At 38.0% G+C, this 27,896-nt stretch overlaps 3 protein-coding genes across 5 annotated transcripts in view; 1 reads left to right on the top strand and 2 right to left on the bottom strand.

The window, feature by feature from the left end:
• Window positions 1-224: 224 nt before the first annotated feature.
• Window positions 225-5,055, bottom strand: LOC140155020 (proline-rich protein 11-like). Its single transcript, XM_072177694.1, has 5 exons — window positions 4,996-5,055; window positions 4,111-4,197; window positions 3,272-3,384; window positions 2,563-2,716; window positions 225-1,842 (listed from the first exon to the last, which is right to left on the bottom strand). The coding sequence occupies exons 2-5, from the start codon at window positions 4,174-4,176 to the stop codon at window positions 1,720-1,722; spliced, it is 456 nt and encodes a 151-aa protein (XP_072033795.1). The 5' UTR covers window positions 4,177-4,197; window positions 4,996-5,055; the 3' UTR covers window positions 225-1,719.
• Window positions 4,996-12,398, bottom strand: LOC140154208 (uncharacterized). 2 transcript variants are annotated; one of them, XM_072176809.1, is made up of 5 exons: window positions 12,317-12,398; window positions 7,709-7,904; window positions 6,942-7,197; window positions 5,692-5,820; window positions 4,996-5,243 (listed from the first exon to the last, which is right to left on the bottom strand). In XM_072176809.1, exons 2-5 carry the CDS (start codon window positions 7,876-7,878, stop codon window positions 5,043-5,045), a joined length of 756 nt encoding a protein of 251 aa, XP_072032910.1. In that variant the 5' UTR covers window positions 7,879-7,904; window positions 12,317-12,398; the 3' UTR covers window positions 4,996-5,042. The 2 variants fall into 2 exon arrangements, with proteins under 2 accessions (XP_072032910.1, XP_072032911.1); XM_072176810.1 differs by having other exon boundaries at window positions 6,942-7,194.
• Window positions 12,399-14,753: 2,355 nt separating this feature from the next.
• Window positions 14,754-27,896, top strand: part of LOC140155021 (GATOR1 complex protein DEPDC5-like) — a 56,473-nt gene continuing 43,330 nt past the window's right edge. For both annotated transcript variants that reach the window (XM_072177696.1, XM_072177695.1), the window contains exons 1-3: window positions 14,754-15,032; window positions 23,152-23,229; window positions 23,745-23,832. In XM_072177696.1, coding sequence (XP_072033797.1) covers window positions 23,196-23,229; window positions 23,745-23,832 — 122 coding nt within the window. In that variant the 5' untranslated portion in view covers window positions 14,754-15,032; window positions 23,152-23,195. The remainder of the gene's footprint in view (window positions 15,033-23,151; window positions 23,230-23,744; window positions 23,833-27,896) is intronic.

The following is a 27,896-nucleotide window of genomic DNA, read 5'->3' as shown; positions in this document are numbered from 1 at the left end:
AAAACCCTGTTCTACGGGCCCGACCGACCCAGATTTTGAACAAATTGGGAAAAACATTTTTCCTGTACAAATGAATGCCGACCCAAATTTCGGAAATTTCAGGAACAAATTTTTTTAAAAACATTTTCGCAGATTGCAAATTATTTACAGATTTTGGTGATTTTTGGGGTTATTTCCAAAAAAAAAAAAAAACAAAAAAAAAAAGGCCGACCGACCGACCCTACTTGAAAGGTCCGTCCGCCTGTAGAACAGAGTTTCTTTTTTTCGTCGCCTAATTGGAAAAGTTCCAAATTCAATCAGATAACATGGTGTAGCTAAAATGAGTGGCCATCAATGTATGTCATCTATCGATAAGAACCTGCACTGACTGAAGTATTTTCAACTTGCAGAGCATTTTAAGTGGTTGATACCATTACACAATAGATGCTGCAATGTTTGAAGAAGCACCAAATTTCATTGAATCCTTAAATAGTCAGTCATTTCTAATTCTTTTTACACAAGTGAAGCATCACACTACTACAGGTAACAAAAAGCTTCACCTGTTCATATCAATTGTATTGTTTGTAATCAATTGTGTTAAAATTTCTGACTATACGCTGGCGAAGTTACATAATAATCGGATTAACTACCATAGCATGGTAGAAAACAATTTTTGAATATACCGCGCTGCACTGATACGTTCACACGGTACCTCTGCATTGAACCATATCATGCTGATCACTTGCACCTGTAAGATTAGTATCTTTGAAAAGACCAGTATTCAATCTATGATTGCAGACATACACAGGTGATGAGTGTAACCTGCTTGTAGCGCAGTCCGATATGTTAAAAATTGTTTCCACCTGACCTATTGCTATGGGAATTAATCCGATTAATTACGTAACTTCACCAGCGTATTCAAACAAATGTGGGATTACTTTTTTGAGGTATTTATTTATACTATCAATATATGTTCACATTTTATTTAACAGTTTAATAAACTTGTAATCAGCGGGCCTTATAACATTGCAGATTAATATCAATATATTTTATTTCGAGAGTGGTCTTGTGAAATCGCGCCAGAAGTATCACAAATTATTAATTCAAAATTCTATACTCTATCTACTTTACACACAAAAATAGATCAGAGAGGTCCAACTATATCACTCTTAACGCGGGTCCACTTTTCAGCACAGTGGTAAAAGCCTACAATCCCCGCCGATTACGAGCTGATCAAACTTTGTGTCAAGTTCACTTCTCCTCAATTTTGAGTTTTACTTATCTATTTGGAAACAAAGAATCTATTTTTTTCTAGTGGGTCTAAAATATATGTGCCATGTGTGCTTATATCATTGTGCTACAAGAGGTGTCAATTAAAACACAAAAATAAATACCTTTGAATTTATATTAACACACTAGGGTATAGACGAATCCAATTTCACACAATCCTACACCTTAATGGCAGACATTGACTGGGTCCATCCCACCTGAAATAATGCAGGCATGGCCGGGATTTTAACCTGTATTCCATCCCTCGTACTAAACATGAACAAGTCTAAAGAATGATGAAAGTTTACAACAGTCACAACACCCGTTCGGTGCGGATGGACCCCAGGAATGGACCAAATGAATTCTGACCATCACTTGGCTCATTGGATTCATCTATTGTTACAAATATCACACAATCTGTCAACCCTTCTTTACCAGTGTTAAATGTAAGGCATCCAACTAGCCTTCCAACTACGATGACGTGTCAAAAAGATTGCCAATCTGAATAGGATCTTTGCTTGGAGTGGTTGCTTGCTTCTTTGGAGAGGAGATCTTGTCAAAAGGTTGTCCAACTGGAGAGGGTGTGCGTATACTCTGCAAAGGAAAATAAAATGATGGTCTTGAATGGTTTTCTTTAATCGGAGACTGGTTCCATAGTGATACAAGCCAGGTCAATATAACTATCAACACATGAAGGGACAACCAGAGATTTGCTGAATCAGATTACCTGAAAATTGATCGGTTAAGTTTTTAATATTTTTGAACAAGCATAAATGTGCTAACATTTTTTTGCAAGGGCGAATTATTTTTGTCAAGTTTCATTTAAAAATTCATACCATCATAATTGAAATCTAGATACATGGTACCCCTGTATCATAAATGTACATGTAATATGTACCGAGTTATTTGCCATATGTCGAGCGTAATCTGTCTGAATGTGATTGTATTAACTATTTGACTTTTTGCATGTACAACAGGAATTTTTACCAGGCATCTACAGCTGTGCTGTACATCATGCTTAGGGCACGCAATCATGATTACAGTGCAAACAGATTTTGATTTTAGGTCTTTTTGTTGTTTTTCTTGGTTTTTATTTTTTTCTTCTAATTACACAACAAATATAAAATACATGAAAATAAAGATGATCAATCAAGAAGAAACTGATAAAGAAACATGATTATAATTCATTTAACAGTTTACAAAATAAACATGTTAATAAATCAGGGGAAAACTGTCTTCTACTACAATCTGTAAAACAGTATAAGGTGCTACCACTGGTAACACCATGCTAATGTCCATAACTTCATTCCGTACCTTAAATTTAGTCCTAAGAGCCCTTGTCATGAGTGGTGTGAGCCCTGTGCCAGTGTCCATCTGTTTCTTGCTTCTCATGGGAGTACCTCCTGGGCTGCGTAACAGAGTAACTTTCTTCAAGGTTCTTCGTAGGGACACTGCCTCCATGGACAACCTGTAATACGAATTTATTCAGAAAATGTAATTTTACATGAGGCTGAAGGTGCATTCACACATCCATTCCCCTATTCCCTATAACTAATCAGAAACTGATTTCTCTTGCAGAGACCATAACATATTGTCCTAGTTTCAGCTATGCTTTCTCATGGAAAAGTTTTATGCAAAGAACAGTCATGATCAGTGTCTGACATAAACTAATGAAGCTGTATCTTGATCTGATACATCAATGGTGTGGTAGCTGTACTTCTTCCACCACCAGTCACCACTACAATCATCATTAACCCCACAACTAGAACTATTTACATTAATACACAATAACTTAATAACATTAATACACAATAACTTCCAAATGAAGATATACATAGTCTGAGATTCAAGAGGGGTGCAAAATTACTTTTTAGTTTAATTCCCAATGGGGTAATCTATGGATATATTTCAGGATAATATGGATATATGGATATATTTCAGCACAGTGATGTCCCATGATATATCCAGTAGTCATTGTGTCAAATTGTGCTATTGATGCCCATTACTATGAGTGTTTACTTACTTTGATTGAGTGTCCATACTGTTCTCATCACATGCCGATTTGACTCGACGAAGTCTGATGCCTTTCAGGTCTGACATGGATACCAATGGTCCAGAGTCAGATTGGTTCCTTACCTAGGAAGAAAGGTGACAAAATAAAACCATCAGCTTGCAAATCCTACTTTGTCAAAACAGATGGCAAGTGCATTTATTTTGAAAAGTGGACACCAGCTGAAGACACACAAAGGTAACAGTCAGGTGTCATTTAATCATCCCATCTTCAGGTCTAAAACTGCTCAGTCAGTGTTGCCTAAACTCTTCAGTGCCAAGGTGCAAATTGGCTTGCTAGGCCTGTGGTGAAGGACTCTCAAGAAGCCCAATAATCCAGTAAACTGCCCAATACCGGATATTTGAGCAATTTTACCCGATTTTGGGACGTAAATTGCCCACTTAGGAAAAGCACTTGACTTAATAATAGGAAGTTTCTAACCGATCAATAAATGAGGTACACGTAGCACCAAATTGAGGTACCTATGAATCGACCTTCATGCCCATTTTACACTGTAACTCAGAATACAAACGAGGACATTCACGGCTCATTCGTGCTGTACGGTCACAATTATGGTAATACTTTGCGTACAAGTACCCTTTCAACATACAGGTGAAATTTACTCACGGCGATGGCAGCCATTGTTTACAATTGGGGAATTGGTAATCGGTGATCGAATCGGCAGATCAAAGAGGTAATTGATCGGCCAATCGGCCGATTCAGATAAGGACCTGATCGGTCAGACACTATTAATTTCACTTAATTTTCACTAATCTTGTAACAAAGGTACACATAAAGTTTTGGAGACTTACCTTACTGCGTTCAGTGTTTGTGACCTTTTTCAGTTGCACATTCTTGATATCAGTCAGAGTGATCATAGCTTTTTCGTTTTCTTTGTTCTGCAATTTGAAATAAAACAAGGTATTGAGTAACTTTAGAACGCTATTGGAATTCTGAATAGCATTAAGATCACAATAAACACTTCAGATCTTAATGATGCATTTTAAGGAAGACAATAAAATGTTACTAAATTGGATGGATACATCTGTTGGCAATTGGTCTAGAAAATCAAATATTGCCCCTCACAATTTTGTATGTCTTTTTAAGAGTTCTAGAAATCAGGAACTTGTCACCAAAATAGACTATTTCGGTTGAAATCCACACACCTCCTGTAAAAGACATTACCTTTAATCTCCCACATAGTGAGTATAAATTTTAAATGGGGTTGCCTCAATGGGTGACTCCATTTGAAGTCTACACCCCCTATGTGGGAGATTAAGTTTGTGTCTTCCATAGGGGGTGTATGGATTGCAACTGGAATAGCCCAATAGCATCTTTCAGATCACCTTCAACCTTCTTGTTATATTCTATCAAAGTTGAGGACATTTGATTGCATTGCATGGGTGATCTTTGAACCAATTTGTTAAGTAAAACAGAAAATATTGCACTCAGTTTTGTACGCCTTAGTCTTTATGTTCTTTGAATAAATTATGGTTCCCCTCCAAAATCTTAACATACACATATCAGAAACAATGGACCTTCTAAGCTGGAAGTGCAGTATTTGAATTCCTTTAAATATTTTATTGGAATCCATGAATAACTTTTCAAACTACTACTAGGTCAACTAGATCAACAGTAACCCTCTTTGACCAAAGTGCTACCCATGCTATTGTACCAAAGTTCTAATGCACACTTACCTTGTTAACTGGCTTCTTTTTAGTTTTGGACTTGAATTGCACTGGATTCACAATAGGTCCTGGGGGTTGCGAGGAGGTGGGGGTGGTGGAGGTGGTGCAGCAGGTGGAGGTGGAGGTGGCACAGCAAATGAGGAAGTTGCACCCATAGTGCTACTTGGCAGTGTTACTGTACTACACTGAGGAAGGAAGACTGGAGTTGATGATCTGCATGGGCATTTGCATTCAAATGTCTTGGACTCCTTTGGACTCTGAAGAGAACAAAATGTATGGAATTATAAATGAGTCATGATCTAAGACACACGTTGTACAGATTTTTTTAGCAAAATTAGTCAGTAAGCCTTAAGTTACTTTTCCGCAACATTTTGGTACCATTTAAGGTTGACTCTATTATGTAACAGATATTAATTTAACATCAATGTCATGACACAGGCAACTTTCAAAACATTAACCTGTTATGCTCTGCTTTGCACGAAGGTGCAGCAGTCGAAGACTCATAACAGTAAGGTAGCTTGAGGTCAAGAGTTTAAGTCCCTGCAGCATCAAGTCAACATTTTTTTGAATTTATGAAATTTAATTTACCATGCCTAGTGGTTGGAAGATCACTTTCACAACCACTGCACTTTGCCGAAAAAGCAACTACTTTTCAACTTAAATGTATTGCAATCTTGAATTTCTCGCACCCTAGTACTCACTCACCATTACAATTTTATTATTCTTCAAGAGATTGAGTTCCTCTTCCAGCTGTTGCACCTTGTCAATTGTGAGTTGTAATTCACGATGATAAACACGGTAGGGGAAGACCCTGTCTTTGAGCGATTCAAAGCTCTACAGGTAACAACACATGATATTAGGTTACATACAAGCATTACACATTCAACTATTTGCTAACACCAGGAACCAAGCATATCAACCCACCCTATTGAGCCTTTACTATTCAACTGCAGTGCAGACACACATTTATTACATGTTTGATTCATATTATTTTTCATTAAAGTGGAGGTAGATGAGTTTTCACTATTTTAGTACTGACAAACCTTATGCCGGCAACTGCAGTCAATGGCTATATAAATGCATTTCTATGCTGTTTTGGATCTAGAAACACTATACAGGACGTCTGCAGTTCCTGTGCATCTGTAGTAGCACAGAGATTTCTAATTTCTGTCCTTTCTTACCAAAGTTTACAAAAGCTCCCCGCCTACACACACTGAAAACTGCAGGCCTGTACTATAACCTACTGCATGTATTTAAAAGTTGCTCAATGAAAACTCAACACATAGTGAGTAGTGACGTATGTTACAGACAAAATATATTTCCAAGAAAACAAGTTTGAAGGATATGTTCCTAATTACAGAGTCGATACTCCTCCACTGTTATCTGATCTTTCAGTGGCCTGGTTCCATTTGAAATTGAAGTTTAAGGTTCAAACTATTAAAATGTATCTTTAATCCTACTATAGGATATATAGCTACCTCTAAACCTTTAAGGGGGTACTACACCCCTGCCCAATTTTGTACCTATTTTTGCATTTTTCTCAAAAATTATAGCGCATTGGTGACAAGTAAGATATGTATATCATAGGGGCAAGGACTACAATTACTGCACTGGAAATTTTATTTCAGCACAGACAATAGTTGTGGAGTTACAGTCAAAAATGAGGGAAAACCAGTATTTGATCAATAAATCAATAAATACTTGCCTTGAGTTGCTGAATTTTCAGTGCAGTAGTTGTAGTCTTTGCCCCTATAATAATAATATACATATCTTACTTTTCACCAATGCATTATATTTTTTGAGAAAAATGCACAAATATGCACAAAATTGGCCAGGGGTGTAGTACCCCCTTAAGTACTATGTGAAACAGAAAATTTGAAAAAATCACTCTACACCACTATGTGTTGCGAACGACAATACATACAAAACACATACACAAAGATTAATATACATACTTGTGTCCATATTTGTCTGCACCATCTCCAAACATCAAAGACAGGTAACACATATGGTATCTTAGCTAGACACAACTCAGCATTAAAATCAATCCATGTATTACATGCAGCTACTTCTTCCTTGTCTGATCCTCCTACTGATGTTGTTGGTTCATCATCATTAGTCCTTAGTCTCTTGGTAGGTGGTGAAATACCACCACTTTCAGTGGTTGCTGTAGATGGGATCTCTGACTCCTCTACTGTTGTGCACGAACTACTATGGAATATCAACAAATAGAGTTAAACAGAGAATAAAAAATGACATTCATTATTTCAATCATGTCCTTTCAAGAGTATTTTAAAGCGATAACATACGATTTCCATCAAATTTTAATTTTGTTATTCTTTACTCAAAATGCTGAAATAATATTACCGTACTTGGTAATTCATGTACCTGGCAGGAATGGTTGATTTCATTTAGGTGTAAGATTGGATATGTGCAAACATTACAAATACATGTATGCCCAAAAAAAATCAGGTTTGAAAAAATGAACCAATTTCATATCATAAGATCATACATTATGGTTTTAAATGGAACTTTGTCATATTTTATAACTGTAGATTTATCTCATGATTTCATTGCAAGGTTCCCTTCAGACCACAACATTAATTGATGCCGGCTTGTTTAACAAACTGAAGTTGTGCAACCCTAGAGCAACTTACACACGTACAAATAGTACTCACAACCCCACAAGATCAGTTTTAAAAACCCTAGTCTATATACTTACACATGATTTGAAGAAAGTTCTTTTTCTGGAGTACTGGTACATGATTCAGCTGATGTTGGTGTTGAGTGAGTTGCCACAGATTTCTTATTCATATACCTGTATGTGTTACGACGTCTACGTCGTCGTCTAGTCTGATATTGCACTCGTTTTCTGCTTCTTACACGACCCATTTCCAATGTTCTGTTACTTCTGTAATCTGCACATGGTGTAAAAAATAATTATGAAGTCCCTTTTAAAGTTATTGGAAATACAATATACATGGATTTTTATTTGTCAGCCTTGCTAATACTATTTTAAATGGTATTACCCAACAGAGTACAGGCGCACAGACTTTTTACAGGACTTCCTTACATTAGAAGATATCTTGCAATAAACGTCCCGATATTATTTCCACTACACGCAAGCGCAATTTAGCTGACGAAGTGACATCACCATATTATTTTCACTCTGTGCAAGCACAGGTAGCTCATTAGCTGACGTCAGAAGCTTTGGATTTATGAATTAAATTTAGGGACAGCGTGTCCCGAATTATGTAACCTATGCCTTTTTTGTACTAGTACTAAAAATGGAATATATGGCCGAACATGTACCAGTCACTGAGTTATCATTCATTAAAACACACAAGCAGGGGATGGGGGACATGTCCTCCCTAAATATTTGCAAGGGAGACGCCCCGGCTAAAAATCAAAATAGAAGAAAAATAAAGTAGGATCTGCCTTGTGTATTTTACTTTTTATCACGAAAAACACCGTGTTTGGACTCGTGTATAGGGCAAAAGGGTAAAATTGCAATATTTTGCGCGCGTAACGACCCATCAAATCATGAGCAAAACACATCTTAATTTACGGCTAAAAATACTCTGATATTGAATTTTTTGTGCGTTTTGGTCATTCCCTGCCCCTTAAATGTTAATGCTTGCGGTACCACTGTCCATTGATTATATTTCTTTCAAGCCCGATCACGGTCTTGGTCTTGGACCTGCCGCCGCTGCCGCTGCCGGTCTCAGTCCAGCTGGCCTCGGTCTCGGTCAGGCCGGTCTCGACTACAACACTCTCACCTAGCATACCTATTTAACATTCCCACTGCGCCCAGGCGGCGAGCTGTGGCATGATAGAGCTGGCCAGCTGGCAACTTATGAAACCGCTCGGCCGTATGGCATTTTCCATATACTCTGTTAGTTTTGTGGGGTTCATTATCGAACCCCAACGCCAATGGTTTTAGCTTGTATTTATATTATTTATTAACATAGGCCTATTTGTTTGTGATATTTCAAGCGTTTTAAAATTTCAAAATAATCCCATTCAATTACACGGTTGACGATGAAAATTTACTGAATTTAGAGGATGCACGGCGACCAAGAAAGGAAAGACCGACGTTGTGATTATGGACTTCAGCAAGGCCTTTGATGTGGTGCCACACAAACGGCTTATGCTGAGGCTTGACCATTACGGCATACGAGGACCGACCTACAACTGGATTTCAAACTTCCTAATGCTCCGAGAGCAAAGGGTAGTTATCGGAGGTGAATGTTCGGACTGGGTCAGTGTCAAATCTGGCGCTCCTCAAGGCACTGTACTCGGTCTCTTATTCCTAATGTATATCAATGACCTTCCTGACGATATAACCTCCACTGTACGATTATTCGCAGACGATTGCGTAATCTACAGAGCCATTTCTGGTGACCGTGACGCCGACCTTCTACATACTGACCTTGACCGACTTACAGTGTGGGAGCATACTTGGCAGATGAAATTTGATCAAGAAAAATGTTTCGTTCTGAAAGTTACAAATTCACGTAACCCAAAAACCCATTAATAAATCTACCCTGCAGGAGACGAACTCACACACATACCGTACCTGGGGGTAGAACTGTCAAGTGATTTAAAATGGAACAACACATTGACAGTATGACAGCAAAAGGAAACAGATTATTGGGGTTCGTAAAAAGAAACTTAATTACGCTCATGTACACAAGACATAAAAGATCTGGCATTCGGCTCGCTAGTTAGACCATCATTGGAGTATTGCGCAGCGGTCTGGGACCCGTACACCACAGAACACATACATCAGGTCGAAGCAGTACAAAGGAGAGCAGCCCAATTTGTTAAGAACGACTATGGCAGATACAGCAGTGTTACCACCATGATTCAAGACCTTGGGTCACATGGGGAACACTTGCCAGGAGGAGGAACATCATCAGTTTAGCCTTATTTCAAAAGTCACTTCAGGGTTACCTTTCCATACCAGTACGAACACTACTGCGCCCGGTACAGCGCTCCACTAGGGGATCACACTCACACATAGAACTTCAACCCACAAAAGAATACTCATTCATCCCAAGAACCGTCATAGACTGGAATAATCTACCCCAAGAAATAATTAAAACCAACATCAAAGAACCAAAAGCATTCAAGAACCAGCTAAAAGACCACTTCACAATTTAAGCAGAACTTGCGCACACCATACCCCGATTCGTCTATCTCCACTAGGAGTGTTGAATCGTACCCAACCAGAACCAGACCACCACCTGACTGTGCCGGCACGTTCACCAAAATTATCCTTTGCGACTGGGTTTTGAACATTTTTGAAACTAGGGAAACTTGCATGTGATTTATGAGAAGTCTCTGAAATATGATACTGTTACTGTTAGTGTTTACATGACCCTTCAAGATATTTGATATCACTCAGAGTCAGAGACGTCCTTGAATTGGCTTTTAGTTCGCAAGGCAAACTTAAAAAATCAGGCAAAACAGATGTGTCATTTATCGGTATGACATTTTCATTATTGATGCTGCCCTATATTACTAGTACTGACTGTATTTTAGATCATCCCATACTAGCAGAGGCCAGAGCTAAGTACGGTATGGGTTCCTCGTACTATAGCCAAAATTATAACAAATTCTCGATCATGAGAGGATATACCTTCTGCGACTGCGTCAGCATACTTTTCATAGAATAACACGATCGCGCGACCTGCATCTGCATGACTGAACCTTGACCTTGCCTAGCAACGACCGTGTGATTGGTCAATTCTCATAAGCTGTGTGTTTGCGCCGTAAGCGCCGGTCTTTGCGTAGTATGCTCGACGCAAATAACTGTGCATACCCAAGTTGGCTCTCATGATCGAGAATTTAATATTTTGGCTATAAATTGGCTTTAATTTAACAGAGGCAGAGCCACATGCCACACATAGCTAAAATAATATAGTTTCTCGATCATGAGAACTCAATAGGCACGCAATTGCTCGAGAACTCTAGCCAAGAATTTGCTCACCGATAGCTTCACATTCTAGGCTAGAGACCTTTGCATTCAAAATCTAGTCGGATCCGCTGAAGCATGACACCGTGTAAAGCAATGGAAGGTCGACAGGTGATTGCATCAAAAATGTTGCTAAAATTACACTTCAGCAAAATTTTAGACAGTCCAAAATACGCAAATCTTGCTCAGTCAAAAGATACAGTTGACTCATCGAAATAACTTTCATTCAAATTTCAACATTCACAGAATAAATAACCTCCGGTGTTAAAAATTGCACCGCTGTCCGACCAAAAAACCATAGTAAAGTACTCTAGCATCGAATGCGTAACTATCGTGTGCAAATTCGAAGCTAGAGTTCTCGAGCAAGCACGCAATGACAATTGTGTCAGCGTACAACGCCTACCACACAAGCTTAGGGTAGCGCTGCATTTCCTGTGCGTGCACAATCGATCGCGCTATCGTGTCATTCCACTAAACTTGCGACATTACCGTACTATTACGCAGTGCACGCAGTACATTCATACTCAGACTCATCATGTAGGTATGCTAGGTGAATTCAAATTTGCCATCAAACTGCATCATTTTATATCAAATTAAAGCCCTTCCTTGAGTAAACAAAGCCAAAACCGAAAACCTTTTTTTCATAGCACTTTCCGTAGCAAAGTTACATCTTGTCAAAGACTGACTTTCATCAAAAAGATTCAGCTAGCAAAATTCCCCAAAACGGCATTTCGGGGTGTTTCTAGATCTTAGTCTCATGGCGATAGCAGCTTTTTTTAATGGAACTGCTATCAAAATCCTCTATAATTCCATGTGCGACTTGATTATCACCATAAAAATCATATATTTGGGTCAAGTGAAGTATAGAAAACATATTTATGTAGGTTTCCTTCACCGACCTATTCTCGAAAAAAATTCAAATTTCTATGTAAATATGCATTGTGTTTGGGCCCCTCTCTCGGCGAATTTCGCTGACTCGCAATATGTGTTAACTAAGCGGTAAGGTTTGCCTGGGTGGATACCTACATCATGATCGAGATCGACGAGAAATTATTATTTTGGCTATCTGAACTTCAGTCTTCAGTCTTCAGTGGGTGGCTTCCTATAACAGCTCGTTGAGCTAAACTGGAAATGGGTTGTTTGGACCTCACAGTCGGTGCGGTGCTAAAAACATAAATTTGGTGCTGTACATCAGAAGGTCGAAAACTAAAAAAGTGTTGATGGAAGCTTATTATAATTTATATTTATTTATCTGATAACATTTATCCCTGACTCATACATAAACCCGTTTAAAATTTACTTTAATATAAAGCCTACCTACATCAAAACAACAATTTAAGTTAAACAAACCTCAGCTCCGTATTAAATGTAAATTCAAACGTTGTTCGAAATCTTGGACATTAATGTTTTTGAACTTCACCGCTGTTTAAAATACTTTACACAGGGTCAATGAAGATCAGAGTGTAGCGCATAGTCTCTGTTTCCAGTCACTTTAAAAATGAAATTGAACAAAAAAATTTAAATCAATACATTGTCATGTTAGCCCGGGCATGTTAGGCCGTATAAAATTAATGTTTTGGTTCTCGTCCCCTCCCTCCTCAATTTCTGGGATTTGTCAGATTTTTTTTTTTTTTTAAAGATTTTTTAATTATTTTAGACTTTGGAATGATTTATGAATTTTTCATACATATAAATAAGTTTATTCGAGAACAAGGACCAATTCCAAGTCTTTTTGTGGTATACTCTAGGGTGTTTATCCCTCAGAATCTCACATTAGAAAAAAAAAAAAAGTGCCTCATCGTTTCCTCGAGCACTGTTGGAAAAGACCGAAAACTACTGACAGTGCTGATTTTACATTGAAAAAAACCAAAAAAAACCTCCTCCCTCATCAATTCATGAAAATCCTCTGGACGAGAACCAAAATATTAATTTTATAGAATGGCCTTATAGAAAATGAGATAAAATAAAATAAAATAAGATTATAAGATGAGATGAGATGAAATAAAATAAGATAAGATTATGAGATGAGATGAGATATCAAATAAAATAAGGGATGGTGCAATAAAATTATGTGTAGGGGGAAGTGGGGCAAATTGGTCCACCTAATGTCCCATTTTGCCCCACCAGATTTTACTCGGCTATAATACTAATACCCGACAACTTGCGACAAGTGACCACTACAAAACAAAAGGTACATCACCAAGTGTCTAGTAGACTTACGTTTCACAAAAATTGGTGCCGGTCGGCCTCCGGCTTCATTATTTTATTAAGGTGTCTTTAAGGCGTCCCATTTTACCCCACTGCAAGATTTTTCTGTAACAGAGGCTGGGGTAAAATGGGACAGCTGGGGTAAAATGGGACGCCATTGATTTACTATGGGACTTTTTTTTTTGGGGCAAAATGGGACAGTTTGAGTTAGCACACAGTAAATCAATGGCGTCCCATTTTACCCCAATTTGGCATATTTCTAAAAGAAAGCTTTTCTTATAATTTTCGAAGAAAAAAGTTACAATTGTTGTCTTATTTAATTGAAAGGGTAGCTTAGAAGTTATTTTTTAATTTGAGAAACACTTAACCGGACCATTGATTCAGATATTGAGCCACAAGTCGTGACCTCTGCTTAGACATGACAAAAAAATGGAATACTTATTTTGATGTGTTAAGCTTACGGCCCTCAGAAGTTCCTGTTTAATGAAGAATGGTACTTTTAAACGGTTTGAAATATAAATAGACATTATATCAACGTTATTTTGTTGCAAAAATGGGCAAAATGTGACTATTTTAAGGTATAAAAGTATTTCCGAAATCACTGTCCCAAATTACCCTGTGTCCCAATTTGCCCCAAGTTACCCTACCTGTACTGGTAGGCCTACCATATGAGCTTTCTCATATGCCCCGGCCATATGCCTGCGCGCATCTGCAACACAGGCCTGTTCTAGAACAGAAAAAAAAGTTTTTTTATCAAAAAAAAATGATTTTTTTAGTACCAAAAAGTGTTAACACTACGTTTTACTTTTCTTAACTACGGTGATGAGTCCCTGAATCATGAATTAGAATGTCCCCAGGCCTATTTAAATCTTTAAGGTTCTTTATAGAACTTTTAAGGTTCTAAGTTTAGAACGTTATTACTGCTTAGGGTTCTACATACAGGACAAAAAAAGGTTCTAAGTAACACCTAACACCTTAGCCTACGTGACATTGTGTTTCAATGGGGCTTCGACATTGTCAATAATTCTCTAAATGTAAAAGAGTGAAAAACTCCCGGGGAAAAACTCACTCTCCAAAAGAGTGATTCACTTATTAAACACTCACAAAAATGAGTGAAATGTGTTTAAAACTTTAAAACCACTCAAAAAAAAGAGTGAAAACCCCTCTTTAAGAGTGAATTTCAACTCGTTCAAGGAGTTAAATGAAGGACAACACGTTTTTAGAGTTGTCCTTCATTTAACTCCTTGAAAGAGTAAAAATTCACTCTTAAAGAGTGGTTTTCACTCTTTTTTGAGTCAGTGGTTTTAAAGTTAAAAAACACATTTCATTCCATTTCAGAAGTGACAATTTTGACAACTTTATTATTATTATATATAATTTAAATTTATACATATTGGATGATTTTGCAATGGGAAGTTGCTGTCTGTGAACGACTGGTTCATAAATACCAATACAAGAGCGCGTGAGCCCTGCGTAAATCAATTAACCTGTTGCGTATTTAGGTCAAAGGTTAATTGATTTCCACGAAAATCAACAAAACAGAAACTGCAATGCAACGCGTTCGGTTCGGAACTTCGGCTGTGACAAGTGTGAGCTGCTAGTCTACTTGTGAACTTCAACTTCAAGGCAAACACGCAAGCAAGGAAATCAATATATTGACATGACATTGACAGTCTAGTCATGCTAAATCTAGATGCGCCTTGGCGCTAACACAGACACAGTTTTGCTTCTGATCTACAACATTAAGTTATACATACGTACATCATTACATGTTTTTGTTTTACAATTTTGATAGAAAGTTTTCTTGATTCAGGCTGAATTTTCAGGTTTCCAGAAAAATGCATGAATGCAATAATAGGTAAGTGCGCGTGTTGAACTATAAACTTGTTATGGGCTGCACATCCATGTGTGCAAAAATGTATGTCAATTTAATATTTTAGCACATTTGTACAGTACAACATTATCATTCATGATTTATGGGATTAAAATAATGTTTAAAACATCAAATCTAATGTGCAGATACTGCCATGACTGCAGTGCCGTACTAATACGCTGACTTTCGTATTCGGCGAGGAGGACGATTTCGACCTCCTGGTTTGTTTAAAAACAGAGAGGTAGACAAAAAACGGTTCCGCTTGTCCAAACACTCAGGTATCAGAAGGATGGTCCACAATAGCGTGATTCACGTAACCTGAATAGGGATTAAAAAGCTGTCACGTAGAACCATGTGCTTCTATTGTCCAATTTGCCATCAAGATTTCATATGGAAACAGTTCAGACCCAGTACACGATCATGTCAGAAATTAATATTTTGTTCTGGGTCTGATTATTCGGACTACCATGACTGCACAACGGCAACGCTCCAGTTGTTCGAAATGTTCTAACTATCGTATGAACAACCGATAGCTTGTGATACGAAAGTTAGAAGGTGCAAGGATGTTATGTCACATCATCTTATGCGTCGGAAATACAACCAATACAAGATAAGACAGAACAGGCTTTTCCATACAATGAACAATAAACAAGAAATGGAATCCAATGTTAACATATATCTGCACAAGCGACTGATAGCCTATCTTGAGTATTGATGCTTTCAGCCTTTAAATGATAGCAAGAAATGGAAATCGCCCCAAAGGAAAGATTTTAATCGTGAAATTGATCGCCACATCTTATGGATTCACATTATCCTCCGGCAGAAATGTCAAACTGTCAATTACAACGTCTACTAGTGGACTGGTTTTGAAATCCACTCTCATCAAACTGATCAAAACTGTAAACTAAAATTTTATCGAAAAAATCAAAAGAAGAAATACTAAATATTGCTTATAATTGCAATGATGCTTACCGATCGAGTCGCCTTGATGGTGTATTTCCGATCATTTTGCAACGTGGTTGAAAAATATTTCCAAGACGCGAGTATCGCCATTATGCATGGCCCGGTAACCTGGATAAAATTTAACGCAATCTATCGTCCAATCGTAGTTCACCTGAGTGATCACGTGGTTTGCGAATGAAGCCGAATGAACGGTATCGGTTAGTCGGAACAAGGATTGTTACTTGTAAACAAATCGTTTAGCGCGCACGCTTTCAAGAAATTAAATTCACGATCTTTTGATAATTAGTTAGGGATCGTTTTATTTTAACCTCTGGCATGAGAGATTGAAAATGTGGGTTAAAGATAAGCCACTCTGTGTTCTCATTTTGCAACCAAAATAGGCTTCTCATAAAGCTTAAATTTGCGGGACATTATGCTGGCCATCCATGGATTTGAAACATGGCGGATATACCAAGCACCCTCACTACGTTCGGGTCTGTGAGGGTGCTCGACCAGGCATAACATCATCTCATCATCTTCCGATAGCTTGTGATACGAAAGTTAGAAGGTGCAAGGATGTTATCATACATGTATGTCACATACTTGTTCATGTACTTGTGATACATGAACGCAGTTGCCATACAGAGTACAATGTCCGGGACAATGTCATGCATATGAATAAAAACTTCTTTCTCAAGTTAGTTATTGTCCCTAAAATATCATGAAATTGTTCGTGACATATTACTGACACATTGTAGGCCTACTATACATTTTTGTAGACGAATCCAATTTCACACATTCGTGCTCCTCAATGGCAGCCATTAGCCGCGACGGGTACCCAACTATCCCACCTAACATGTGGGATAATGCGGCCTTGAAGGGTATTATTATAAACTGCATTCTATCACCCGTGTAACACGTAGACAAAAGAATTATGACAGTTTACAACACAAAAGAATCTAACATCGAATTTTAAGCGGGTTGAATCCACCCAATTGGGTACTCACAACACCTGTTTGGTGCATGCAGGTACCCAAATATGGCCGACCAAATCCTGACCATGACTTGGCTCTTTGGATCCGTCTATAGTCTTTTATTCGTTGTTATTAATACCTGTACTCACGAAAAACATCAATAATTGTTCTCCTAACAGCTTCGATCAACGCCGGTGTCTCTGCTGTATAGGCCTATGCACCCACTAACCTCCAGCAGTGTTGCCAATAATGTTAGCCCAAATCATGGGTCAAATAATTGAAAAGTCGCCCGGTTGTTTTAAAAATTTATTTTAATTTTAATTGGTGTCTATTGGACAGGAAATTGTAGTGCGGAAAATCTTCAAAAGTCATCCTATTGGGCTAAAAAAAGTCGCTGCTTTGCCAATCCTGAACTCTGCACATGGTAGAGGGCAGAGTTCACTCGTAGAATAGAATCTTTATTGATATTCACCAACAAAAGATATAATCAAAATACAAGTGAAACAACAATTTTAAAACATGATCACTCGTTGGAGCATCGCACTGCTGAGACCTAAAAACTTCTCCAGAATGTACTTCAAGTTCAAAGATGCGTTTTTTCTCTAAAAGTAAGCAAACGTGAATCCAAAGATACAACATGTTAATCCAGGAAAATTGTAGCCAAAAGGGACATTTGGAAAAATGTTTTTTAAAAGCGTTATAAAAGTGTCAACGAATATGCAGACGTGTTTTCTTATATTAGCACGTTCTATCTTATGCACACAGTAACTATTGTGTCGTCGTGCATAAAAGATAGATTTTTCGATCAACGCTGAAATCCAGCCTCTAGTCCAGGTGGAACAAGACGAGAAAGAATTGGTCCTACAGTCGATCTGAGGGCTGATGACAATGTATTCGATGGGTGTACACGATAGTTACGCATTCGATGCTAGAGTTCTTTGCTATCATTTTTCAGTTGGACACCGATGCAATTTTTTGTACCGGAGGTTTATATTTATTATATTTAAAAATATTGAAATTTCGATTTCGATTATTTCGATGAGTTAACTGTATCTTTTGAGCAAGATTTGCCTATTTTGGACAGTCTGAAATTTTGCTGAAGTGTAATTTTAGCAACGTTTTTTATGCAATCGCCTGTTGTGATCGGCTGTGTTTACTTATAAACTTCCATTGCTTTACACGGTGTCTTGCTTCAGCGAATCTTACTAGATTTGAATGCAATGGTCTCTAGCCTAGAATGCGAAGCTATCGGTGAGCAAATTCTTGGCTAGACTTTTTGAGCAAGAAAATATGCTTGCTGCTTTCCATTCTAGTCTCCTGGAATATACCGAGACCAGGGTTTACTTTAACGCACAAAACACACTTATTTATGCGTTCAGGCTCTTTGCAGACTCCTTCAAATCCAAAATCCCAAAGGCCAACGCATACAAAATCTTGAAAACGTACGCGTTCAGATATTGTGCATTTATTTTCGGCTTTTGGTATTTAGGATATACTCCCGATATGCAGGGCCCATCCCCAGTGATCCCTTTTTGTCAGCATCGATCCAGGCATGTTTTAGTGATTGCGAGTCTCAAGACTTGTACATGTATAGTGTCAGTTTGAAATTTTGCAAATTGAGTTCGAGTCCTTTTTTCTGTTTAAATGATGCTCCAAATAGCTTCAATTAGACTTTAATTATACCCCTCTCAGCGGGGAACACCCCCTCAGACACCCCATGCCAATTTAGGCCCTATGTTTAACCCAATTTATAGGCCTACAATAGGGGAAAAGTGACAACGAAAGGCTTCATGGACCGTCATTTCACAAATTTTCAGCTTTTTCAACTGTTCAAACTTAATTTTACAGTGACAAAATGGTCCACCAAATCGCTTCAATTAGGTCTTCATTTTGCAAAATTTTCCAAGTTATGAGGGGGCCACATCCCCCTGCGTAGTTGATAAACAAATGGCCACTTTCACTTCTGCTTTCGACATTTGCCAATTTATGTTTTTAAACACAATTTATAGGCCTACCGTAATAGGGAAAACTTACCGTCCACAAAAGGCTCCATGGACGTTTACAGAAAATATCCGGGTTAGAAGTCCTTAGCAATGAAAATAAATTTGAAGGTATTAAAGCAAATGCAAAAATCATGAATTCTAACAACAAGAGTAGACAAAATGGAAATCAAGTAGAGAATTGTGAAGATATTTTCAATCCAATATATTTGTAAATTGCCCAAGATGATTGGCTACACATAATACGATACATTTCACATCGGAAGTTTTCTGCGGGAAAGGTAAAAGCATACCCAAGAGTGCCACAGTCATTTGTGACCTTTTAATGGAAAACGCGCATGATGCATGCTGCATGGCCCTCTGACTGTAAACAAGCTGTGTTCATTGGTTAATAATAATCTGCAGCTGTTCGCAAGAATACTTTCTGCATAAAATTACCTGGGTCATTGTAAACCCCGGGTTGTAAACCAGGCCTGAGACGCACCGGCGCTAGTTTGAGGACATGAGTCACCATTTTTGTGCAAACTAAAGCTTACAAAATATTGGACTAAATAAAATGTTCAAGTTTTAATAAAACAGGCATCTATTATATTTCACAGGCATCACATTACCGCTATTTTCTCAGGCATGTATCCTATGGATCCTCGCATTTAATATTTAATTAAATTTTTTTAAATATTTCATAAAGGAACATAAATAAAACAAATTATGATACAATGAAACGTGGTGATTTTTTTGTGTGTGTTTTTATCTTCTTTTTTTTTTTTTGGAGGGAATCATGTTTTGTTTTGTTTGTAAAATTGTGGTGCATTTTTTGGCTTCCAAACTAAACTTTGGTCCCTGCACTATGGGTAGTTGGGTACATTCATTGATAGTTTCAAAGGTCACACTCACAGTCTCATATGAGCATCAGTTCAAATCCGGGGGTGGCACTCAACTTTAGAAGTGATGTGCCTACTGTACCGGCGTCGCGAAGTAGGGGCCTATCTGGTACAAAGTGTTATTTTAAAAAAGGGGTCATTGGGTAGGCCCCTATAATCAAAATCAAAAAGGGGGTCACTGGGTATAATATTTTGAAAAAAGGGGTCATTGGGGTATAAGATTTTAATAAAATGATCAACAGGTAGAACATTTTGAAAAAATGGAGCAAAATTTGAAAGTATCTGCATTATTTTTTGGCATTTCGATGAGGCTATTCTAGAAAATCTAAAAAAGGGGGTCATTGGGTAACCACAACAAAAAAAAAAGAGGTCATTGGGTAGCATAACTAAAGAAAAGGGGGGGGTCATCGGGTATGACTTTTAAAAAGGGGTCATCGGGTATAGTCGACTTCAAAAGAGGGGGCCTATTGACAGGCACATACCCCCAGGTTCGAATCCTATTGCAACCAAACTTGGTCCATATGATCTCCTAAAATGTAATTGATAATTTTATGTAACATGTGCCAAAAGTTATTTTTAGTCAACTTGTACGTGAAATAGGCTGAAAATGAAAAATCTGATCTCCCTTGAACAGTTCAAATGCAATTAATCAAATGAAAACAAAACTTGTGCCATACATGTAGCTGCACTACATGTATGAGAACTTTCATGTAATGGTCATGTTCAAGGTCACACACTGAGGTCAAAGATCATTTGAGGTCAACTTGTAAATTATGCTGAAAATACTGCTGAGAGTAAGATGAGATGCAAATATTTAGTTTTCAATCTTACTATAATTCACCGGAATCTGTCTGTCTCTCTGTCTGCATTCTCGGAGACCAGCGTTCAAATAGGGCGGTCAGCCGCCATTGGCCTGTAACTTTTGGCCTGGCAGTAACTTTTCTGACTGGGTATCTAGTTGCCAGCCCGGCTGGCCGGTAACTTTTTAAGGTCAAGCCCGGCTGGCCTGTAACCTTTTGAGGCTTATTTCGAACACTGTCGGAGACTAGGGGTCTCAACGTTCCTCAAACTTGGTGGGTGGGTGCAGCTTGATATGAGGAAGAACTATATTTTTTAAGCTGAAAGGTCAACGACCAGGTCAAGTCCAATTGAAGTCTAATTTCAAATTGTTCCTATGGAGCTCAAACTTGGTGGGTGTGTTGACCTTGGACTAACAAATAAAAGTTTCCAAAATGACCTTTTCGTCAGACCTTACGGTTAAGAGGTCAAAAAAGGTAGACATTTCAAATTGCCCCTATGGAGCTCAAACTTTGTGGGTGCATGGATCTTGGACTAACAAGATTCCACTGTGACCTTTTTGTCAGTGAGACCTACGGTTAAGAGGTCATAGGTAAAAAAAGGTAGACATTTCAAATTGCCCCTATGGAGCTCAAACTTCGTGGGAGGGTGGATCTTGGACTAACAAACAAAAGTTTCCAAAGTGACCTTTTCGTCAGTCCTACGGTTAAGAGGTCATAGGTCAAAAAAGGTAGAAATTTCAAATTGCCTCTATGGAGCTCAAACTTGGTGGGTGAGTGGACCTTGGACTAACAAAGAACAGTTTCCACGGTGACCTTTTTGTCAGACCTACGGTTAAGAGGTCATAGGTCAAAAACCGTAAAAATTTCAAATTGCTCATATAATGGAGCTCAAACTTTGTGGGTGGGTGTAACTTTGGCCAAGGAAGCTCAGGTTTGCGTTTGGTAATTCATCCGTAGTCAAATGTCAGGTTAAATTTCAAATTGAGGATGAAAGTCAGGTCAAATTGCAAAAAGCTGAAATTGAGCTTAGCTGTGAGGAAAGTGATCCCAGCCAAAGGACACACCCTGATTTTGAGATCTGCAAAAGCCAATAACCATGATAGCCGAAAACCGCGAAATACGGGTAACTTATGTTTACATAAAAAAATACCAAATTCTTTTATGTGTGCGATTGTGTGGTGTCAAGTGTATCTACTATTATTGATCTGTCCTTTACGCAGAGTAATATGTAGACCCTCCCTCGGGTCCATGGAGAACGACTGGTAATGTAGATTACATAGCATTAAAAATCAACCCAATACACGGACCCTCCCAGTCTGTAGGCAATTTGACTTCCAGTTCCCACAAAATGCTGGGAGTTCACTTTTACGGATTTGGAGTCACGCAATCTTTCTATATACCACGTCCATGTTTTCACTACATTAACGTTTGTGTAGCGACTAAAACAACGATATTGTATCCGACCAATCAACGCAGCTTGGCAGCGGGGATATTTGAAAAGGCTTCCTAGCTAAATAATGTGCAAACATTTGCAAACCGCACGCGATAATATCATAATATGGACAATAGGCCTAAGTCCGAGTCAGTGGTTGCCTTTTATTATTGTTGCATTACCATGGGCGGGACCATGGGTCTATCAGACGTGTGCCACTTGAGCTCAATACCTCTCAGTTGTTGACAAGCAATGACAAGTGTCCCATCCGATCTTGCGTCACATCCCGCGGCATAGCTTTGTGCTACCATATTTGAATTGAAACTGGGGCGGGGCTTTCGTAATTGACATCAGAATCACCGGGCTTCGTTGAACGAATATTTGGAAGCGAAATCTCTAACACTTCGGAACAGTCTCGGCGTGGGGAGCGGTTACTGAATTTTAGCGTTCAATATAGGAGGTGTGATCAGTGTAGTGGCATCAATTTGTAGAGAGAGGAATTGGTTTTGGGCTGTGTATTTAGAATCGGGGGGGAGGGGAAGGACTATGGCATATTTTGGTAGGCTATTATGTAATTTTGTATCGTTCCATTATCCAGGCGGACCGAACCGAGACTGTGGGACAGTCTAAGTAATATGTGATGCGATCAAGCAAAATGAGTATGCTGTCGTGAATAATGATTTTGAGGTATAGTCAATAATAGTATTCAACTTCCTTTTTATTTTATTGTTCTGAGCAACACTTTTATGGCCATATTTCGAGAACTGTAAGTCTAATCATGATGGGGTTTTCAACAAAATGAAGCCCTGAAAATGGCTCATGCAATAAAATTGAAAACCAAATTTTGATTTTAATCGACATCAGACTCATTTAGCTTGATCGCATCACATATGCGCTTGGTGATTAGTTGTACACTTACTTTGTACCTCCAAAAAAGTTTGTCTCAAAAGAAAAAAGTGGCCCAAAATGCATTAAAAACACAAAATTGCACATTATTTTGCCATTGCCAATTTTTCTCTGAAAAAAACCCCAAAGAAACTTAAAAGTTTTTGAATTTTTATTATTGTGTTTTCAGATAGAATATTTAAACTACTTTGAAATCCTGAGAGAAACTTAAACATGAAGTTGTGGGTACATCAGAAAAGCTTTAGTGGTAAGTATTAATAAATTAATTTTAATTAATTAATCTATTTAGTTAGTGAGTTAGTTAGTTAGCCAGCGATGTTTGATTCCCAGCATTTTATTTGCATTTAATAAAAACTGCTAGATACACTCATTGCATCTTATAGCAATTCCCAACTTTTATGTAGTAAATTGAATGCAGCTCTTGATTTTAAGCTTTTAGGGGTTTGTTTGCATAGCAAAAACTGCAACTTTAAAAACATGTACAAATGTATGCAACATTTGTTTTTGAATGATAAATCAAACACTGTTTACAGCACTCATTTTACCAATATGCAATTTGTAAATGATATGAAAATCATTATTAATTACTGCAGTGCTAATATTTAAAAGCACAAAAAGGTGGTGCTTGAGGTCTTACAATTGTAAATATATAAAAGTTGTGAAAACCTGTTTTCCTTTGAAACTTATAAAGCCAGATAACTCAGAAATGAGGAAAGAAGACACCAGTCAGACAATAATGTTATATTCTGTTTTCTTTGTTAGGTGAAGAGTTATTGGTCAATCCAAAGGAGTTTAAAGACATCAAAGTGGGAGATATTCTGGAAATATATCATGAAGATGATGATCAGAGGTGAGTGGCTCCAAAAATGCTGAACCAAATAAATCCTAGTTAGACCCTGACAGTCAACTATGATAAAAGTTGAAACTGGTTTTAGCTGAGACTAATAATAATTTCTTGATTGTATTACAAAAACTACATGTGTTGCCGTAGTACACAAGTGAATTTAATTTGATGAAACAATGATCAGTGGCATACCATAAATTCCAAAATCATCTTGCTGACCTGCTAATGAGGATGTTGCATATCACACATTTTGTCAATTTTGTTTTGGTATTTCGAGCCGGGGGAGGGGAGGGGACTGTCATAATTAACCTCCATGTAAAGTTACAAGAAAGTTTCTAAGGATTTGCAAGGAAAACCTGCCTTGCCAAGTATATTGAATGTAAATTGAGTCAAAATTGCAATTTCATTCATAACCATCACAGTCAATGACATACGTCTAGATGAACTCTTATACATGTATTCTTATGTTTTGCGGTAATATGCTTGTAAAGGAGGTATAGCGTACACGTAAGAGACTGTAGTGAAGACAGGTTTAGTAGTACAGTAAGTTCCTATGTGTCATCCTATGGAAGTGTTTGATTAACAGAGACAGTGATGCTATGACACATGACATGTATAATAGTGACAAGCCGAGTGATAAGGTCAGATGAGGTGAAGACCACAGCAAAAAGGACTTTCTGATCTATTCAAGCAAAAGCATGTCTTTTTTTAATACATTTATATGTTCTGAAACATTCTTGTGTTTGATGGGTAATGGCAATTAAATTTAGGCCACAAAAAGAAAATTGTTTGATTTTGATTAGCGTAACATAAAAAAAAGGTACGTAAGTTGGGATTTTTTTGTTTACTTTTAAAGTTGTAAATTGCGTTTGATAAAGTCCTTGGAAGTTTTTTTCCTTCATTTAAAAAAAATTTAATTAATTAAAAAACTCTAGGGTCAGGCCTGATTCGGTCAGGTTATGGCAAATAAACAATTTTTTGGCCTTAAGGGGTGGTGCAATAATTATGTGTACCCCGGGGTGGTGAATTATAGGGGGGGGGCAAAGATTTTTTGGCAGGCCAAAAGTTGGGAAGCATTTTTTAGCAGGTCGAAAGGGGTGGTAGGGTCAAGCAATTTTTGGCAGGTCGAAGGGGGGCAAGCAATTTTTGGCACATATATTTTGGGCACCGTTGCTATATTACGCCCTAAAAAGGTGTAGGAAAACGTTAGCAATAAGTTCAAATATGCAAAATGTCTTGCTCGCTGCACTCGCAATCGCATTATATAATAAGACAATATAAGGTTTTCCATTCAGGTTCCCATAAATCTTGCATGTGTAAGGGGGGCAAAGATTTTTGGCACATCAAAAAGGGGGGACAAAGGTTTTTGGCACATCAAAAGGGGGGGCAAAGGTTTTTTTGCACGGCCCGGGGGGGGGCAAGCGAATTTTTGCAGACCATTTTGAGAATTCACCACCCGGGGGTACACAAAATTATTGCACCACCCAAATTGATTGTAACATTTGATTTTTTTAATGATGCTTCATCTTTGGATTAGACAGGTAGCAGTACTCCACAGCTTGCTCCTACAGAAATTTTCTAAACATTGTGGTTAAAAACTGGACATATATGTAGGTTTACCTGTGTCCAAAATTTCATGTCCTTTGTATGGTCATCGGCTTAAAGTTCCTTCAATCATGCTGTAATATAACTCAAATTCTTCCTCTCATCATAAGGACCAAAAAAGGTCAATTGTCATATTTCTGTAGGATGCATAATTCAGGGATTATGACATCAAATAGATCAAAGGTCAATGACCTTTTACATAATAGTCAAATTTTGAAAATGCTCTAATTCGTCCGAAACTTGTCTCAAATTGTTACTTTAGACAAAAGAAACATGAAAACCTTTAATAGTTCACCCCAGTTTCTGATGAAACAAATGGGTCAAATTTCAACCTGTGCATGCTCTATATAATTATAAATGGATGCAAAAAGCCTAAAATGGGTACCTTGTAGCTGAGAATAAGAATTTTAAATATCACACAAATTATGAAATTATTACTTGTCATACCCTCGTTTTACCAGCCCATTCGGGGCTGGTACCTGTTTCAGGTTTGGGGTCAGTTTACTCAAGAGATTATATTTTAGTGGTATTGGAATGATTTTTTTTTTTTTTTTTGTGGTTAAATTTTTTTTTAAATATTTTTATTCGATTTGTTAGGAAAAGTAAGTATGTTTTGCCGTTTCAACGAATGAAAACGAGTGAGTATTACCAAAGTTATGTTTGAATTAATATGACTTTAAAAGTTTTAGGTATAGGCCTAAAATGTAACAATAATAGTTAATATACAGCATCATATGGTCAGCAGAAGAAAAGTATGTCATTTCAGTGTCTTTGACCGGGGTCCTTGACCACTGAACAGCGTGATATCATGTTGATAACAGATCTAAGAATCAAAATCTTCATCATATGGACCATATTGATGTCAAAGTAATTATCTATCCTATCCTGTGTCGTTTTATGGATAAAAATGACTCAAAATGCTATTGATGAAATAGTTGCTATCATAAACATCAGTTTTGCCTTTTCAACGGGAAAAATCCGATGCAAAATAAAGTTTTTAGGGCCTAGCTATAATATGGGCATAATTTATGCATGTAGGCTATAGTATTGAACAATGTGCCCATTTGACATGCACTTATAGATAAATATGGTTATGTGTAGACAATGTGTTGCAATTTTGTTCTGGTATACCAGAACGAAATTCAAATTTCACGATTACTTTGCTAAGCAATTAATCTGCAAGAAATATTTTGTACATAAACATTATGTAGCCAGAGGTTTCCAGTGATATAAAAATCTCAACTTTTTTTGAGAAAAGTTAGGGGATGATGCGGGAGACACCTTATCCCAGTGTCGAGGAGCTTAAAACTACCTTTTGCCAGCATTTTGAAACTTGTGCCAACTCTTTCCATCTATGCTGGATTTTTTCCAATTGGGTACTTACACCTTGTCCCATTTTGGATGCTCCTACCTACACTACTCTATATTTCATCCTTTTCTATTTTTTTTCATCCTTCTATCTGTCTACCTTCTCTACCTTAAAACTTCCTTTCGCAACACAGCTGGTTAGGAAAGGTGAGCCAAGTTAGTTGGCTTGGTAGTTTGTTTTTTTTTGTCTGGTGTTGTTTTTGGATTGGAGCTTTAGGTCCTAAGTATCGTAGAGGATGGGAGTTCTTATTCCACATACTAGGGTAAAGGCGCTGAATTCCAGTACTGATGGGTACATAAATCATATCACACTGGCGGTACAGGACACAGATCCCCAGTGTGAAGGTGACAGCGTAACCCCACACGGGCATCAGGAAATGGGCGATACTGTCAAATTAAATCCGGACTGTGGACTAAAAGGTTGTCCACAGACGGACAACATCATCCATTTCCTTTTGTCGGGTAAAAGCTAGTGTGGGTGCCAGCTTGTGTTGTGACTTTTACTTTTACTTCTTCTCTTCATCTTTCTTTCTTGCTGTCCCAATCATAGTGTTTTGTGTAGGATGTGGATTCTCATTTTGCGCTTAGTCCCCCGGCGAGCATCGCAGCCAGACTGACTCTCCCTGCACTCCTCTCTTCCGACCCATAGCGCATCCAGCCTCTACCATGTTATCTCGCCAGTGTGGTATGAGTAGGCAGAAGGAAGGACACTTTCGTAGGGTGAACCTTCTTTAACCCAGCTATGGGTAAATAGCGAATACTAGCTATGGTTTAAATAGTCGCCAATGGTCAACAGCATTGATGTATGTGTTGCGCCGGAGGAATCAACCGTATGGTCAACGACAAAACACAATTACACAAAGCTCACATCTGGCATCCAGGGAGATGGTTTGTGTCAAGAGGAGGCTAGTACTGTAAGAACTCAGGAATGGCCCTCTACTGTTGGTACGGAAGGACCTGGCCACCCACCGTACTATTTGGCCTTGAATGTAAGCATGAGAGTACAAAGTCAAAAGAAAACGATGGTATCGGAAGGTGCGACCCGCAGGCCGGAAGATCGTCAATGGCTACTGGGGAAGAGAGATGCTGCTCAGAGT

Source organism: Amphiura filiformis, chromosome 6, assembly GCF_039555335.1.
Source record: "Amphiura filiformis chromosome 6, Afil_fr2py, whole genome shotgun sequence".
Taxonomy (NCBI): domain Eukaryota; kingdom Metazoa; phylum Echinodermata; class Ophiuroidea; order Amphilepidida; family Amphiuridae; genus Amphiura; species Amphiura filiformis.
The sequence above is the reverse complement of the archived record's forward strand: the minus strand, read 5'-3'. Positions and strand labels throughout refer to the sequence as shown.